Source organism: Kwoniella pini, chromosome 5 (genome assembly GCF_000512605.2).
Source record: "Kwoniella pini CBS 10737 chromosome 5, complete sequence".
Lineage (NCBI taxonomy): Eukaryota > Fungi > Basidiomycota > Tremellomycetes > Tremellales > Cryptococcaceae > Kwoniella > Kwoniella pini.
Window position 1 is genome coordinate 1,451,138 of NC_091720.1, and position 17,229 is coordinate 1,468,366.

At 37.1% G+C, this 17,229-nt stretch overlaps 7 protein-coding genes across 7 annotated transcripts; 3 read left to right on the forward strand and 4 right to left on the reverse strand.

The window, feature by feature from the left end:
• Positions 1-967: 967 nt before the first annotated feature.
• I206_104317 (uncharacterized protein) lies at positions 968-2,862 on the forward strand (the record flags this gene model as incomplete). Its single annotated transcript, XM_070202934.1, has 10 exons — positions 968-1,039; positions 1,121-1,435; positions 1,600-1,633; positions 1,704-1,711; positions 1,779-1,869; positions 1,964-2,055; positions 2,125-2,235; positions 2,300-2,386; positions 2,499-2,744; positions 2,830-2,862. The coding sequence occupies 10 exons, from the start codon at positions 968-970 to the stop codon at positions 2,860-2,862; spliced, it is 1,089 nt and encodes a 362-aa protein (XP_070059035.1).
• A 235-nt stretch (positions 2,863-3,097) lies between these two features.
• Positions 3,098-4,012, reverse strand: I206_104318 (protein translocase SEC61 complex gamma subunit, archaeal and eukaryotic; the record flags this gene model as incomplete). The annotated part of the gene is made up of 5 exons (XM_019155843.1): positions 3,098-3,110; positions 3,231-3,245; positions 3,325-3,412; positions 3,777-3,810; positions 3,950-4,012. 5 exons carry the CDS (start codon positions 4,010-4,012, stop codon positions 3,098-3,100), a joined length of 213 nt encoding a protein of 70 aa, XP_019010801.1.
• A 444-nt stretch (positions 4,013-4,456) lies between these two features.
• I206_104319 (uncharacterized protein) lies at positions 4,457-5,829 on the reverse strand (the record flags this gene model as incomplete). The annotated part of the gene is made up of 5 exons (XM_019155842.1): positions 4,457-4,565; positions 4,680-4,808; positions 4,897-5,104; positions 5,203-5,541; positions 5,610-5,829. 5 exons carry the CDS (start codon positions 5,827-5,829, stop codon positions 4,457-4,459), a joined length of 1,005 nt encoding a protein of 334 aa, XP_019010800.1.
• Positions 5,830-6,457: 628 nt separating this feature from the next.
• I206_104320 (uncharacterized protein) lies at positions 6,458-7,954 on the forward strand (the record flags this gene model as incomplete). The annotated part of the gene is made up of 7 exons (XM_019155841.1): positions 6,458-6,667; positions 6,741-6,862; positions 7,045-7,305; positions 7,382-7,545; positions 7,619-7,640; positions 7,697-7,774; positions 7,867-7,954. 7 exons carry the CDS (start codon positions 6,458-6,460, stop codon positions 7,952-7,954), a joined length of 945 nt encoding a protein of 314 aa, XP_019010799.1.
• A 360-nt stretch (positions 7,955-8,314) lies between these two features.
• I206_104321 (uncharacterized protein) lies at positions 8,315-10,461 on the reverse strand (the record flags this gene model as incomplete). Its single annotated transcript, XM_019155840.1, has 2 exons — positions 8,315-10,099; positions 10,183-10,461. The coding sequence occupies 2 exons, from the start codon at positions 10,459-10,461 to the stop codon at positions 8,315-8,317; spliced, it is 2,064 nt and encodes a 687-aa protein (XP_019010798.1).
• A 572-nt stretch (positions 10,462-11,033) lies between these two features.
• On the reverse strand, positions 11,034-13,518 carry I206_104322 (uncharacterized protein; the record flags this gene model as incomplete). The annotated part of the gene is made up of 2 exons (XM_019155839.1): positions 11,034-13,087; positions 13,155-13,518. The coding sequence occupies 2 exons, from the start codon at positions 13,516-13,518 to the stop codon at positions 11,034-11,036; spliced, it is 2,418 nt and encodes an 805-aa protein (XP_019010797.1).
• A 412-nt stretch (positions 13,519-13,930) lies between these two features.
• I206_104323 (glutamine-tRNA ligase) lies at positions 13,931-17,024 on the forward strand (the record flags this gene model as incomplete). The annotated part of the gene is made up of 9 exons (XM_019155838.1): positions 13,931-14,225; positions 14,291-14,368; positions 14,434-14,566; positions 14,635-14,978; positions 15,035-15,101; positions 15,154-15,335; positions 15,401-15,640; positions 15,710-15,767; positions 15,839-17,024. 9 exons carry the CDS (start codon positions 13,931-13,933, stop codon positions 17,022-17,024), a joined length of 2,583 nt encoding a protein of 860 aa, XP_019010796.1.
• Between the last annotated feature and the right edge of the window lie 205 nt (positions 17,025-17,229).

Consider the following 17,229-nt stretch of genomic DNA (forward strand, 5'->3'; position numbering starts at 1 on the left):
ACGATGGATGGAAGGTTTAACGATTCATGGGTTCTGGAGGTCCTTTATATATCAGACACCTTCTTTATCTTAGGCTTAATGCAACATAAGCTACTTCATCCCTTATCTTTCAGACCATTCATGATACGCTATTTTAAGAATCAACCTAAGACCAACTACAATTACAGGCGTCAAATCAAATCGAACCCTGGTCAGCCCCATTTAGGATGTTGCACTTAAACGCCCGAATTCCACATCTCACCACATTTCATTCCTGTTTATACTCCGCCACATTCTGGGGCAATCATGGAAGATGATCGCCATGTCCAGTCCAGCTTTTCCTGTGTCATTCATGCTTAAGAGTGATATTTCTAGCTCAAAGCTAAGCGAGGTGGATCATCCTTATCATATGACCAACTCCAAGATTCGAACGGGTATACAATGCCATGAATTATCGATACTGATTAATGCGCGGGCAATTCATTCAAGGATGACTTCATCAATCTATCTATAGTCATATTGAAGTTTATACTTATACCAACAACAGGCTTATTTAGCTTTACCGCAAGCGCTGTAAGCGAAGCCAAGTTTCAATGGACTCATACTGGTCTAAGAACCCGACTCTATTTTTGTGAAGGTGAGAGAAGGGAGTAATAATGGGAGTTCGGTCAACGTATAATCCGTTTGATAAAACCTTTCTTTGCCAGTAACAGCGGGACCGGTGACTTAGCATAAAATGTCATCCCGACTTTGTCGCTTCTTAAGCGCCTTAAACGCCCGGATATTGTGGGCCCCGATATACCAGCCGACATGTCGGGCCTCGGGTCATGATGCGTTCCAATTCATATGCGATCCATTTATGCATGTTCAGCTGCCCAGACATATCAACGACATATGTGTTGATCTCTACATAAACAAGAGTATGTATTAATTACAAGATCTCTCACGCTGCTTGATTGTAATCTCCCAACGAGTGAGAGCGTACAAAATGGCAGATCCAATTTTTGAGAATTTCAAAGATATACCTACTACTCACAAAGCAGCAATCAGTGATCATGTTGTAAGTCTCATTCAGTCATGTGAATTAATGAGAGCATGAGGGTGGGGTGATAAGGCTGATTGGAAATGATTATTAAATTAGGGTGACTATCCGACTATACGAACAGTTCCTACACCTCAACCTTCTTCATTGAAACCAGGTGAAGCGTTAGTTAGGATAGTCTATGCCGGAGTATGTCATACGGACGTATCTATAACTATGGGTAAAGGAACAGATCTACCTGTTGAACCTATTATAGGTGGACATGAAGGTGCAGGATATATAGTTGCTTTAGGTGAACATCTTGGACCTGGTAAAGGACCTAAATTAGGAGATAGAGTTGGTGTTAAATTTATGGCTGATAGTTGTTTGACTTGTGATGAGTGTTTGGACGGTGCAGAGGAAAGTTGCCCAGATGTAAGTACTTCCACACAAAATGGATTGACGCGAAACCGAGAGGAGAATGTCGAAGAATCAGATATACAAACCTTGAGCGGAGCGGATCGAGAGATGAGAGGGGGTAGAATGATTTGAAGGAGGTTCTGCGAAATCAAGCTGACTAGTTTTGATCAAATTCAAAGATCGCCATAAATGGTACAACCCAAGAAGGTTGCTGTAAGTGAAACCCAATCACAAGAGCAGTGCCGTGGAGCTGACCTTCGAGGCTCCGCTTCGACCACATCAGTCCAAGAGGTAAATCCGCAGTTATACCTCATATCGGTCCAGATTTAGCCATGCTGATCTGCCACTTATTCATCAGTTCATTGTTTCTCGGACTGTCCATCTAACTCCTATCCCAGACGATGTATCACTAGCAGAAGCAGCGCCAATCTTATGTGCAGGTCTCACTAGTAAGTAAAGCAATCCAGCATTTCCCTTTCATTAAAAGCATTTTCTCGGTCAGTGGAGCTGATAGGTGGAACGCACTTTGTCCATCGTGAATAGCTTATAAAGGCTTGTTAAACGCCAATTTAAGAGAAGGCGATTGGGTTGTTATCCCAGGTGCAGGAGGAGGCTTAGGACATTTTGCCGTACAAGTAAATCATATTTTTAACTTTTTCCCTCTCAATGATTATTTATTGACTACATGGTTGGTATGTGTTCAGTACGCAATCGCAATGAATTACCGAGTAGTGGGAATAGATACAGGAGAAGAAAAAAAGCAACTTTTAGATTCATACGGTTGTCATAAATTTGTTGATTTCGCAATTGAAAAAGTAAGTTGAAAAGAATTAAGGACGATTTTGAAGATAATAATTTTGATTTTCCTTGAATTAATAGGATATTCCAAAAGCAGTGGAAATTGCTATAGGAGGTAAAGCAAAAGCAGCTATAATTACAACAGGTGTAATACAACCATATCAACAAGTTAGTTTCCCAAAAATCACATTTCATCTTTTTAAATAATTATAATTTTGGATTTATTTGTTAAAAATTTAAATAATACTGATTTTATTTTCCCTTTTTAAAAAAAAAATAGGCATTAAAATATTTAGGAATTAGATCAACATTAGTTTGTATTGGATTACCACATAATGGATTATTTGAAATTGATGCATGTCAATTAATTATAAATTCTTCAAAAATTGTTGGATCTTCTTTATCAAATAGAATAGAAGCAAAAAGAGCTTTAACTTTTGTAAGTATGGGTAAAGTTAAACCAAATATTGAAATTAAAGAATTTAAAGAATTATCAAATGTTTTCAAAGATTTACAAGTTGGTAAAGTAAGTTCCACCCAATCGACTTTTTTTATCGAAGCTGAAAGGAAAGACTAAATCGCTCATGTATTATTTTAAAAAAAATTAATAGGCTAAAGGTAGAATTGTAGTCAAATTGTTTTAAATAAGTTTAGTCGGTCTTTTTAAACAGTGTTTTGGATATAAAATAATTTTATGAGTTGCAAATATACCAACGTAGGTAGAGTCAATCGTATCATTGCGAGGTTGGCTCATTTCATGACCTACCTATTATATAAAGGGCGTGATCGAATGTTCTCAAGGGTATACAAAGATGCATTTCTCCTAAAAATATTCCTGTCAACTATACAAACTTTCGGCCCATCGTGCTCGCTGTTGACCTATGCTCCACCCCTATATGTAAAATCACAGCGTCAGCATATTGCTGTTTCTATTTAAGTCAAAATGGTGAATGGAATGTGACCCTAGAACGAGGAGTCTCGTTTGATACGGGGAAAATATCGGTGTACTTACACTAAGATGTTATTACTATATACCAAATTAGGATATTAGCATTATTTCTAGAATGATTGACAACTTGGTAGCGCAAGAATGGAGGTGCACTTACATTGGAATGTGGATAAGTTTAACAAAGTAACCAATGAATCCCATTACTACGAAACCCACTGCGATAGCTCTACAAAGTTGAATGTATTCTGTTATTTGGGTAAAACAAGGTTGTCAGCTTGTACACTCGCGTATAATCCGATTTGTGAAACCTCTTTCGGAGAAAGCCTGGATATTGTTTATCCTAGCTACTGCTATCCATTTTCAGGTGACTCCATTTATTCCACTATGTTCTATTGACTGACTGCCGTTCTTTCTACTTATCTGCATATTTTGCCTTATGCCTGCCAAGTCTCTATACACCTTGGATTATCTCATCTTACACCTTGCTCCAGAAATTATTGGATGCAAGAGTCACCTGGGACCATAGTATAGTCTTGACAAGGTGTAAGGCGTAGTGGGAGTAGGGATGAAATGGGTTTGTAACAGTGAAGCTTGGCAAAATCAACTAACCTTCTTTTGATGGTTTAGTACACCTGTTAACGAACTATTACACCAGACATGAGATGTCAGCCTTCTTTCTTCTCAAGACGACTCCTCTTGATTTTGGTAATGATCATATGTCGTCAAATGTTGAAAGATACTACATAAACGATGTATTTTGATCACAATCAAAGCGAACTCACTTGTGTACCTTCTTTGATGAATTGTTGAGGTATCTCAGCAAATTCAGTGATCTTTTCAGCCATTTTGGAGGTTTTGAACGGGGTGATTGATATATGCGAGGGCGTAGAGATGTAGAGGAAGATGGCCAACGAGTGATTATATATGAAATGCTGGGAAGATCCTGAGATGCTTAGAATGATGTTTGATGATAGTTATTTGTGGTGCTGGAAGTGGTAAATCGAATGACTGAAGAGCGAAACAGCTGGAATGTGCCACGTGGTTTCACTTTAACCCTTTAAAGGATGATCCCTGAAGCTGAAACCTCGACATCGCAAGGCTTTACCCAAAAAAATCCGCATGAATATATATATATATGCATACATGAAGCAGAATTGCTTTTACATGCAAGGACGACTATGTGTAGGGATGTAGAATATTTCAAGTGAACAGGCATGTCGGTCGTAATATTATTGCTTAAATTCAGACATGACTTCCCCTTTAGAAAGAGCTCCCGGCTCAACTCGGATTTATGCCTTGACACCCGTCCAAGCTGTTGCTATACCATTCGTATAATCTGTCCATGCTCCACCTTTACCTTCCCTTAATTGACCAGTTTGAAAGCCTGCGTTTCGCATGCTAGATTAAGAATTATATCAGCTCACGTCCTGTTAAAAAATCTGCAAAAACATCGTGCAAGAGCGAGACCTGGAAGTCTAATTCAGGAGTGATATCATCTGTCTGTCAACTCACAGTTGAGCGAATTCAGGTTGAGATGGAAATTTCTCGATTGATTCGACCAAGTATTGATATGATTCCGAATCACCAGCCAAGATTTTACCCATGATAGGTATAAATTGGAAAGAATATTGTCGGTATATTCTGTGTAATCTCGTCAGCAAAGTCTTATAACAGTCGCATTCCTCAGGCTACATCTAGTGTAGTATTTAACAAAGGTCATTCAACTTACTCCTTGAATAAGGGATTTGAGACTTTACCAAATTCTAAAACACCAATCCTACCTCCAGGCTTAAGCACTCTATAAGCCTCACTCAATACTGCAGGCAAGGATGTACAATTTCTTATTCCAAATGCGATAGTATATAGATCAATAGAACTATCGGCAATGTGAGTTGGGAGGGCTTGAGCATTTCCATGAGTGAAGGTGATTTGGGGGGCTATAATCGTATGAAAGGATGAGCTCTTCGTTAAACCAACTCGATTTTGCTAGAACGTTCAATAACTAAGAATGTAAAGATGGTGTGCCAAAACTCACTATTATAATACAAAGTCTTAGCCACTCTCTTTCTACCTTCATCCAACATTCCTTGATTCAAATCAACAATTTCAACTTGAATATCTCTACTACCAAATTTTTCTCTTGCTCTATCAAGTATTCGTAAAGCAATATCACCTGTTCCTCCAGCTACATCTAAACACTTGAACGGTTCTTTGACTTCTATCGGACTTGTACCAGGATTTTGATGCAAAGAAGGCGGTAATTTAGGTAACATTGATGAAACGAATGAATCTTTCCAAATTCTATGAATACCCAAAGACATAGCATCATTCATGACATCGTAAGAAGATGCTACAGAGCTGAAGACGCTTCCGACTGTACTCAATCATATTCCTGGTCAGCACAAGCACTTGTGAATAGGATAATTGAAAACAAATAGTTACCTAAAGTTTCTTTTTGCTCTTCTGGTACTTCCTTGAACCCAAAATGAGTCGTCCTACCTTGTGATGAAGTCAAAGAAGGTCCAGCAGCATTGTTGGAAGATGTAGCTGTGGAGTTAGGGATTTGAGCAGTGATGGATGAAGAGGAGATACATCGTATACTTGATGATATACGAGGTTTACTGGAAGTAGGGATAGATCGGAGTAATTGACGTGTGTTCATCTTGACAGTCGACAGTTGGCACTCGACACTTCTGGGTATACTGAATGAATTGGGGTCTAAAATGGAACAAGACCTATTCGATGTTGATGAGGTGTTTCGATCACAAAAGGGAATTTGATGATAGTGAGTTCAATGATGAATTGCCTTATAAAAAGTGAAACGATTAAAAGTCAAAAAGACCAAGTTACAGTTGTTTCAGGGTAATATAATGATCAAAAGTTAGTTCCGAATTGTCCAGCGATAGTTTAATACTAAATATTACTCTTATCCTCTATCAAAATCATTTCGCAGCTTAATGACTTGACTTGTCATCATCATTCCTTAGATCCACATTGACTCTATTGTCATACATTGACCCATTATAAATCTTCATAGACATTTCTACTTCGTATTTTCTCTTCCAGCATTATTTCTTAACGGATAAATAATTTCTACCAAAATATAATTTACCTAAAAGGTATACGCGTGCCAAGGACGTTTTTTTTGTTGGGAATATTACATACTGTGTCATCGATCGGCTCATACAAGAAAATCATTTTACTAAAAATTATACCTTATCTTTTTAACTTTTCGAGGTTGTATCTTAGAGCTATATAGAACATTTAGAAATATATAGATTGGTAAAGAGATGGTGTACTCTTCAAAATCATCAATTTTATTATCTATCACAATTCAACTCTTATCTCTATCATTAATTCAAGCTACTCCATCGTCAAAATGGACCGACAACATTTCAGTGGAGCGAGAAGAGATTCTTGGTTCAGCTGTAAAGTCTAATTTAGTCAAAAGAGCTAGTGGATATACGAATCCAGCTGATGATGGTGGTTATATGCTTACTGTACGTTTCGTCTTTTTCTGATTAAGGCCTTGAAATAGAATCTGTTGAAGACTGATAGGAAGGATTAACGTAGATTGTTAATGGGACTTACCCAGCTGGATTGGGTGAACCTCTCAATGTGATTTTATCAGCAGATTCGGACAAAGCAGTTTTGGCGAAAAGTTTAGATGATGGTGGGTTTTTGAATTATATGTTGTGAGTATTGATATTCTTCAGCCTAATATATAATCGCTTCAAATTGAGCTGATCAATAATTTCGTATTCTGACTATTTTCGCAATTCACTTGTTTTTTCTTTCATTCCTACACAATTTATATGCTCATTTCCTTTCCTACTCTTTCATGCACACTCTTTCTCGTTTATCGTCACGGCTATAGAATTGCTGGCCAAGGAGAAGAATGTTTAGGTCAACATTTGGGATCCGACCAGTCTGCAAATTTAGGTGATGGAAAGGGAAACGTTACTGAAGTTGAAGAATTGCGTTACAATTATGGAAATCCATATATTGGAACATGTCAAGAGACTTTTAATGGTGGATTACATTTGAGATACTGGATACAAAATACAACCAATGCGTATTTCATGGCTGTTTCCGTTGAAATGGATTTGAATAGTGGACATGATATCGTACCGAATGGGTGAGTAACTTTTAAATGAATTATGAGGTTAAAAAAAAAGAATCGCCATTAAATCACGCTTGTCTCTCGCTTGTAGTTATAATATCGGTCGAGATCAATTAATAGGCAATTTGACTGGTCAAGCTATAAATACCAGTGCTTTGACAAATACTTCGACTTTCAGTGGAACAGGAAGTTATTCGAATTACACTTATCAGACTGATGTGCAATATGTCTCTGGTTTACTCAGGAATTCAAGTGGTGAGTTGACCTCTTCAAGTGTTCATGATGTATGAAAGAAAGAAAATGAGTACTGATTATGAGTATGACAAAGATGATATAAACCATTATATAACGTGAGTTATCAATGCATGATGTAAAGGATAGCTACTAAATAATTCATACTTCGTAGTGTGGAAGAGAATGGCTTGCCAGCTATTGATGGATTGGTGGCTGTTTTGACTGTCAAGATCACCGCTAAACCACAATCGTGAGTTGATCGAACCAGAATTTGGTGTTTTGAGATGCCGAATCCTGGAATCGGACGAATTTTGATCGCTAATTTGTCATCTCTTTCGGTAGGAGCGGTGCATGGTTAACAGTTTCTCAAATACCACTAATATCTGTTCTATTACCTTTACTTCTCTCATCAATTTTAGCCCTCTTTTAATCCATACAACAGACGGTACCTTTAAATCATCTCACTGGATTTTCATTCATCATCAATATTTAAATCCAATGAAAACGATTAGCTTCGTTTATACACTTTAACAATTTACTATACATTCATTACATATAGCATAGCGACGTTTGATTCAATAATAATAGATGGTGTTTTTTCTCTTTTTTCCTTTTAACATGTTTTCATAGTTTATTAAATATTGTTCTGTAAATGTATCACATTATTCAAAAATAGATGGGACATTCTTATTCCGAATTTTTTGTTATACCAATAAGTGAATTAACAATATATTTTATATATATATAAAGATATATGCATTAAGTTAAACATATATATTAGAGATTTTAATTATAAAATATCTTTTAAAATTATTAAATATTTTTCTGTAAGAGCTAATATAATTTGTTTTTCATTAATTTTAATTGAATTAATACCTAATAAAGCACCTTTTTCACCTCCACTAATAGGTAAAATACTTTGTTTTGAATAAAATTTTTCATTTTTTTCAGGATTATAATAAATATAAATATTACCTTGACCAATTGAAGAAGTACCACTATCAAAAGCAAATACAATTGTTTTATTATTATTATTTAAATTTAAATGTTTAATTAATCTTAAATCTTTTTTAGAAGATAAAACAAAAGATAATGCAGGATTTGTTGAAATATGTTTCCATTGTTTTTTAATTAAATTACTATCATTTGTTTTTGTTGCTGAAAAAGGAGGTGAAAAAAGTAAACCATCAAAAGCAGATTTAATAATTATTCCAAATTCTTCTTCTTCTTCTTCTTCTTTATCATAACTTTGTTGTGATAATGGTAATGATAAAATATTAATTGTATTTTTTGACCAATTTATTGTTGAAATATCATTTCCATTTTTCTCATTAAAATTTATAAATCCAATAAAAACTTCTTTTCCTATTTTATTTGATTGTCCATTATTAAATTCACCTAAATTATTATTATTATTATCATCTTCTTCTTCTTCATCAAAATCCATTTCTTCTCTTAACAATGCAGGAATTGTAGGATGTTGAAAATTTACATTTGGTTCATCATCTTCTTCTTCTTGTTCTCTTGATTTTATATTATTAAATGATTCTCTTACTGAAGCTAAAAATTCTTTTGATAAAGTTTCAGGTACTTCTTCTTCTTCATCTTCATCATCATCATCATCTTCGTTTGAAGGAGAGAATACAGATGGCCATCTAATATTATGATCTATTTTAGCAATATCAATTTCTATTTGATCATTACTTAACGTCCAAGTTGATAAAGATGGATCAATATTTGTCCAAAATGTTTTCACCGGTTTTTTTAAGAATTCACTCAATTCTGCTGATAAATTTGTTTCCTCTTTTGAAGATATTGATATTGTAAATGTTGTGGAAGTCAAATTTAATTTGATATTTTCACGCTTATACCCTTTAGGAAGGGGTAATTTAATATTAATCGAATCTGAATCTTGAGTCCATGAATATGGATAAGATCTTTCCCTATCGATATCTATCTTATCGTTCGAGTCTTTCTGATCTCTTATAGTTGATGCTCCTAAACCTAATTTAGAATTTCCTTTCACTTGTTCTGTCTCTTCACCTTTCACTGTACTATCCAATTCCTTTTCCGAGTTTGAAATCGAATTTTCATTAAATTCTTCAGGAGAAAGGATTAACCAACCATTATTAATCCAAGAAGTATATATAGGCAAATCACCACCTTTTAATTTCCAATTAACTTTTGGTATCTCATTGTTATTATTATCAATTTGATTTAATTCATTTGGATTAATTGAAATTTCAATTAATTCAAAAGTATTTGTTTTATTTTTTTGATTTTCTTTATCATTAATTGATCTTGTAATTAATAATTTGATTTCATTTTCTGATATTATATGTTGAGATCTAAGTAAAAATGGATAATCAAATTCATATTTTGCTATAAATTTACCTTGATCTTTTATTGAGGAATTAGATGAAATTTCAAGTATATAAAGTGTTCCATGACCTGATGAAATTGCCCATTTATTTAAAGTAAGTGATAATGCAGATGGGAATTCTGATTGTTGATTTGTAGAAGAAATTGGAATAGGTAAAGAAATTAATTGATTAAAAGTAGGTACTAAATCATCCTGAAGAGGAAATCAAAACATTGTTATTAGGAAATATATATATAGTTATGAAAATCTTTAAAAAAATTGAAATTTAAACTTACATTTATACTAAATCCTATTACATTCCATTCTTTATCAATATAAATACCTTTTTTAGTTTTATAATTCATATATAAATGATCCCATCCTATACGATTTTTAACTTCTTTAAAATTTAAATGATTAGAAAAAGAAGAAGAATAATTTGAAAATCTACTTTGTGTAGCTCCTTGTCCAGGTAATTCATATTCTAATATATTCTCTTCTGGATCTAAAGGTTTTAATTTATAACTTTCAAATTGAGGATATAAAAGAGATTTCGTAGGTTGGAAAATGGACATATCAATTATTAAATCTTAAAATATCAAATGATTTTTCTTTATTTACTTTTGATCGATCAGCCTTGATTTCTTAATGAAGGAAAACAATTAACCAATTCTATGAAGACTTAGATTGTCAACTATGTCATCTCTAATATCACAACACCTCTGTTTCTGTTGGAAGCGAGAACGAACTACCTCCACTTTTCAATCACAACAAACAAATCCGTCATTTCCTTACGACTGAACATGTGTCGTGAATATGTAATTTTGGAGAGGTCTTTTCGGAAACACAGGGATATACACGGCGAATGATAATAAAGTACTTGAATGCATATGCTTCTTCTCCTTTCGATGGGACTATCACATTGGATATCCACGATATCATTACAACAAAGATACATAATTATAAAAGCTTTCTCGGATTACTATGAGAGATACCCCACAACCAGAATCTCACTCTAGCCCTTTGTCGTATACTTTTCTTGTATTAAGCTGACTTCACTTTTAGGATTAGTATTGATGATGATCAATTCCATGTTCACACAGTTGCTGAAAAAATTAAAAAAAAGCACATGAATCAGCATCATGATTTACGTATTAGTTTCGGTTTCACCCACTTCAACAGTCTCACAAATTACATTACACCCTTTTTCACCATCATGAAACTTACATTCATATCCTGTCAAAGGTGTTTTGGTATTTTCTCCTTGTATATATTGAGCTTGAAAAACATCATTTGTTGATAATCTTTCAATTCCATTTCTTTTTTTCTCAGAATTTCGAGCTTTCAATATCAAACTATCATCTGTTGAATCACTTTCTCCAGCTGAGGAGTAACTATCCCTGTCTTCTTCTTCGGCAAGTCCAGGAAGAACTCCCATTTTCAGTGCTCGGATCGTATCTAATTGATCTACCAATTCCTCATTCCTCTCACTTAGACTCTCTATGCGTCTGTTTAATCGATCAATTTCACCTCCACGAGCTAAAAATTGTCGAGTCATTTCTTCCAACTCTCCCTTCATCGTACTGTACGCAGCAGCTTTTGCTCTGACATTATCGTCAGTCAATCTAGATTGATCTAAAAGTATCTTGAGTTGTCCTTTCAATTTATGAACCTCTATCTCTTTATCCTTAGCTATTTTCTCGAACAACATATGTCGTTGTTTCAATCCTGTAGATAATTGAGACTTGAGAGTTTGGACTTGCTCTGTAAGCGTTTTGACATTGTTCACTTCCGTGACGGCTCTAGAGGAAGCCTCTGCATACTGTCCACGCAGGAATCCATTATCGTCACTCAACAAATCCTTCGACCGTTTCAGTTTGGCTATTTCATCTTCCAATTGAGTGATTCGGGGTTCGGAAATGGATTCACGTCCAGCTTCAGCTTGAGTTGTTGGAGGTTCGGTGGAGACGCTCAGAGCTGCTTGACGTTCAATTTCAAGTTGCGCAACCCTTGATCGGAATTCGTCGAGAAGTATTGAATCAGGATGAGGTTCGGGTTTTTGTGCTTGAGAGAGTTGCGCTTCCAGTTGCGCTATTTTCGATCGCGATTCATGCAAAGCAACAGTGTCGGGATGATCTTCAGGCTGATGTAGTTGGGAAATTTGCGCTTCCAATTCTGCGATTTTGGCTCGAGACTCTTGTAGAGCGACAGTGTCAGGATGAGGTTTGAGTGAATTGTCATCATCGTTTCCTGTTTGACGGATGCTGATTATAGACTCATCTGCAGCAACTTCTGCCGGAAGATTAGCTAAGCCATCAGATTCCGCGAGATTATCAGACCCGCCGCGGTTTTCATCCGTAATATCTTGCCCTTGGTCCAAGGGTTCTTGTTCCCCATTACCATGTTCAGAATCGAGGTCGTTCAGATCTTCATCGCCTTCACCTATCTCTTGCTCCATCGAGTCCTCCTCCATGACACGTATCACTGCTAAGCCCTCATCGTCTTCCCCTACAAGTCTTTCGCCTATCTCCCCATCGTGTTCAATCGTCTCCCATACATTTGCTGTCGCTACATCTTTCACTTCCTGCGGAGCGCTGGCGGACTCTTGATCATTGGAAGACTCTCCAAGGAGATTTGCTGCAGGATTGATCTCTACTGTGGCAGCTTTAGGTCTTCTTTCAGATGCAGGAGGAGTAGAAAATTGTCCAATTGAATCCCCTGAGACAGAGCTGTTATCCGCGTCTGCCAAGCTAGCTAGGCCAGGTTCAACCGGCTGTTCAGATTGTTTGTTCCCAGGTGACTTGAGAGACACACGAGATCGACTTTTGCTGGTGGTTTTAAGGGGAGGAGTATCTGTGGGAGTCGATTGTCTTGAGCGATTGGCTGCGGTCGAAGGACCGGGACCGGCAATGGCACTTTCTGTATTGGTCAGGTCAATACGGACTTTTGAGATGCGAGAAGAAGGTTTGTCGCTCGAGGCAGGAGATGAAGAACTTTCATCTTGGATTTCCACAATGTGTGTTTGAGGGGGATTCTTATTTTGACCTCTTGTGACTCTACTCGTCTTGGTCGGACTTGGAGCAGAGGTCGTCGTATATTCCGAGGAAAATGAAGCTCCCCTTGAAGTACGACGATTGTGCAGAGTTGCTGAAGATTTATTGCTTTTGGTAGATCCAGGCGGTCTTCCTCTTCCACGATGAGCTATATACAAGACATATTGACGATGAGTTCAAGGGGTTCTGTCGGGTACGTTTCAAATGAAACCTACCAGGAATGACGACTTCTGGCGAAGTAGTCTTTTTCTCTTCCCTGGTCATTTTCCTCTTCTTGGTATTCTTCCCTCTTTCTGAGTTGTCCTTTTCCTTTTCGGCAGCTTCATTGCATTTAACTTTCCAATCTCTTACTAAATCTTGTGTACAACCTTCTTTCTTCGTCCATGAGGGTTCCCATGGTCCTTTTGTACTTGGATCTACACCTTTCCATTGAACCAAATAATCACCCGTTCTCCTCGGTCCTCTTTCTCCAATAATTTCAAGTGCTTCCCATAAATTATCGGAATCGTCGGATTGTGAGATAAACTGAGTTTCAGCTGGAGGAGTTGCCGAATCCTCTCGTTCTCTTTTGGGACGCATCTTGCTCAGCTGAAGGGACTGTAGCAGGTGATGATAAGCTTGGTCAATGCTGTTGATTAGATAAATTTGTATCAGTGAGAATGTATGGAAATTAGCAAAAGTGACAGAGTAATGTTTTCAACGTATACAAACAAGACGCACGGACCTTTCAATACGAAGATGACGTGTAGTAATTAATAACTTTTATCATATATATATACTCGTGTGATAATGCCACGTGTTCTCTACTATCTTTCGAGCCGATATATCATAATAGATATACTGGTAAATGATCAAAGGAAACCTTGTTGTATATCATTCAACGAAACGACTCGATTTATTGAGTCCATACAACTTTGATTGCTCCTTCCTTCATATATTTATCAGCTCTGATCGGACTGAGTAGAATTGAAAACTCGGGCATTGAACCAATATGCCACCCAAATTCGATCCCAAGTCACCTGAAAACGCTTCTTTGATATCGCTATTCCAAGGCTTAGGATTAGCCGAGAAATCAGCGACTGAATTAGTCAGACAACCAAAATCAGGTGTCGCTTTGAAATCACTCATCGATGAATTCCAATTGAAAGATAAGAATTTTGATGAGAAGACGGCTAGTGCGCTTGTCAAGCTTTCTGGAAGTGCAGGAAAGTTAGGTCCCGCTGAAAAGGGTTATATAGTGAAGAAGATTGAGAGTGGGGATATAAAATCTACTGATCAGGTCGCTGGTAAGCTCCTTCATCCTCATTCACCTGTCACTGACCTGAGATGAAGCTTATTCCATCGTTTCCAGCTGCTGTTAAGTATGCAGAAGGTAATCCTGCTGGAACGCCTATAAATGAAGAAGAGTTTAACAAAGCTTGTGGTGTTGGTAGGTATCCCAAGCTTGGACCACCGGGTTCAGAAAGGCTCGACTGACATCTCCTTTTCTGACAGGTATCGATATTTCTGCTGCTCAATTACCGGAATTGATCAAATCTTACGTCTCCACACTTTCATCACCGCCAGAAAACTGGGCTAGTCTCGGAGCAGTATTAGGAGGTATAAGGAGCGGAACCTCCGATTTGAAGTAAGTTTATCGCGAATCGGCTCAAACTGCATTCGAACAGGGACCCAATTGACTCAAATTAACTACAGGTGGGCAAATGCTGGAGAAGTCAAGACTTCGCTCGAGACCTTATTCACAGAATTATTCGGAAGTAAAGAATCAGCTCAAGCAGCAGCAAAGGCCCAAGCGGCTTCAGCGGCAAAAGCTAAACCAACACCTAAACCAAAAGCAGCTACACCTTCGGCGGAAGCTTCATCATCCACGACGCCTGTTATCCCTACAACTATCTTCAAAGAAGGTTTCCTAAGCGATTTCCATAAACCCGGAGAAAACCCTCAAGTAAATCCTAAGTTGAAGGAACAACATCTAGAATTCACCAAAGGATTAGTATATACACGATTCCCTCCAGAACCTAACGGATATCTCCATATCGGTAAGCTGACTACTCTCGTCACTTGTCGTTGCTCGGAGCTGACGCGTTCATTGTAGGTCACGTCAAAGCCATCATGATCGATTTTGGATATGCTAAGTTTCATGGTGGGAGGACGTATTTGAGGTGAGCTTACCAATTAGTGGCATATTTCAGATAGCAAGCTGACTAGACTCAGATTCGACGATACTAATCCTGAAGCGGAGGAAGGTCGATTCTTCCAATCTATCTTGGACACTGTCAGATGGTTAGGTTTCGAACCATGGAAAATCACTTATTCGAGTGACAACTTCCAGCAATTATACGAATGGGCGGTGGAATTGACAAGGAGGGGCAAAGCATATGTCTGCACGTGTAGCGGTATGTTAGCTCTTTTTTCAGGCTTACAAGCGGTAGAGGAGCTGAAAATCGGCCTTATTTCCCAGCCGAAAAGATGAAGGAGGACAGGGGAATGGGTAAAGGGCATCCAGTGCCATGTGAACATCGTGACCGACCGGTCGAGGAATCTCTGAGGGAGTTTGAGCGAATGAAGAATGGAGAATATCCCGAACAAGGAGCTGCCCTCAGAATGAAGATGGATTTGACGAGCGGAAATCCATACATGTGGGATATGGTGGCGTATAGGGTCAAATTGGCACCTCATCACAGAACAGGTGACAAGTGGAGTGAGTAACCTTGTGCTACCTTTTTGTGTCAAGATGCTGTAGCAACTAATTTTTGCCCTGGTGACACAGAGATATACCCAACATATGACTTCACGCACTGTCTTTGCGATAGTATAGAGAATATCTCGTGAGTAAATTATATGAGTGAAGCGTGCCATATTGAAGACACCTGCTAATATGAGTGTTCGGCGTCAACAGCCACTCGCTGTGTACCGTTGAGTTTATACCCGCTCGGGAATCTTACGAGTGGCTTTGTGACGCTTTAGAAGTATACAAAGCTAGACAGTACGAATTTGCCAGATTGAACCTTCAAGGAACCTTCTTGTCGAAACGAAAGATTGCCAAATTAGTCACTAAGCAGTTGGTGAAAGATTGGGATGATCCTAGACTTTACACTATCATTGCTTTACGTAGAAGAGGTATACCACCAGGAGCATTATTATCTTTTGTATCGGAGTTAGGAGTAACAACTTCAGAATCAGTGACCGAGATCAAGCGATTCGAAGCTTCCATTCGATCATACCTCGAAGAATCCGCTCCAAGGCTGATGATGGTTCTTAATCCTGTCAAATTGGTCATTGACAATGTTCCTGATGACTATCGAGTACCCGTTCAAGTGCCCCTCCACCCCAAAGTCCCAGCTATGGGAACGGTCACGACTTCATTTACAAAAGAAGTTTATATCGATGCTGAAGATTTCCGTACAGAGGATTCACCAGATTATTTCAGATTAGCTCCTGGCAAATCAGTTGGTTTGTTCAAAGCTCCTTTCCCCGTCTCCTATTTAAGTCATACAACCGATTCAAATGGAAAAGTTACGGAAATTAGATGTAAATTAGAAGATGATGGAAAGATTAAAAAAGCTAAAGCTTATATTCAATGGGTTAATGTACCTGATTCAATAAAAATAGAAGAAGTCAGATATTTCAAACCATTATTCAAATCTGATCCACCTCCAACAGATTTTGAATCTGATATAGATTCAAATTCATTAGAAATTTATAAAAATGCAGTAATTGAACCTGCATTTTATGAATTAAGTAAAAAATCAATTTTAAATGCAAGAAAAGAATCTGAAGAAAGGTTAAAAAAAGCAAAAGCTAATTCAGCACCTTCTTCAAATAATGAAGAAGGAAATAAACCATTAAAAGGAAGTGAAGCTTTTAAACATATTGAAGATGAACCTATTGCAACTGTTGAACAATTAGTTGGAATGGAAAATATTAGATTTCAAGGAATGAGATTAGCTTATTTCACTATTGATAGAGAAAGTAAGATTAAATCATTAGAAATTGATTCAAAAATTAATGGAAAAGATAAAGAAGATAAGATTATTTTAAATAGAATCGTTTCTCTTAAAGAAGATGCGGGAAAGAGTGCTTAAATGTTGATAAACATTTTTACTGAGTTTTGATGAGATTTAAATTATAATTTGATGATGATTTATCATGCATGATGATGATTGTTAATGTCATTAGTTAGGAGGAATATTGAGTGTCCTCGAATGATATCAGATTATGTATGTCAAAGAATAGCGGTTCTTTCAACATTAGATGAGCTAATATGACGGCTTGATTGAATGATGATAC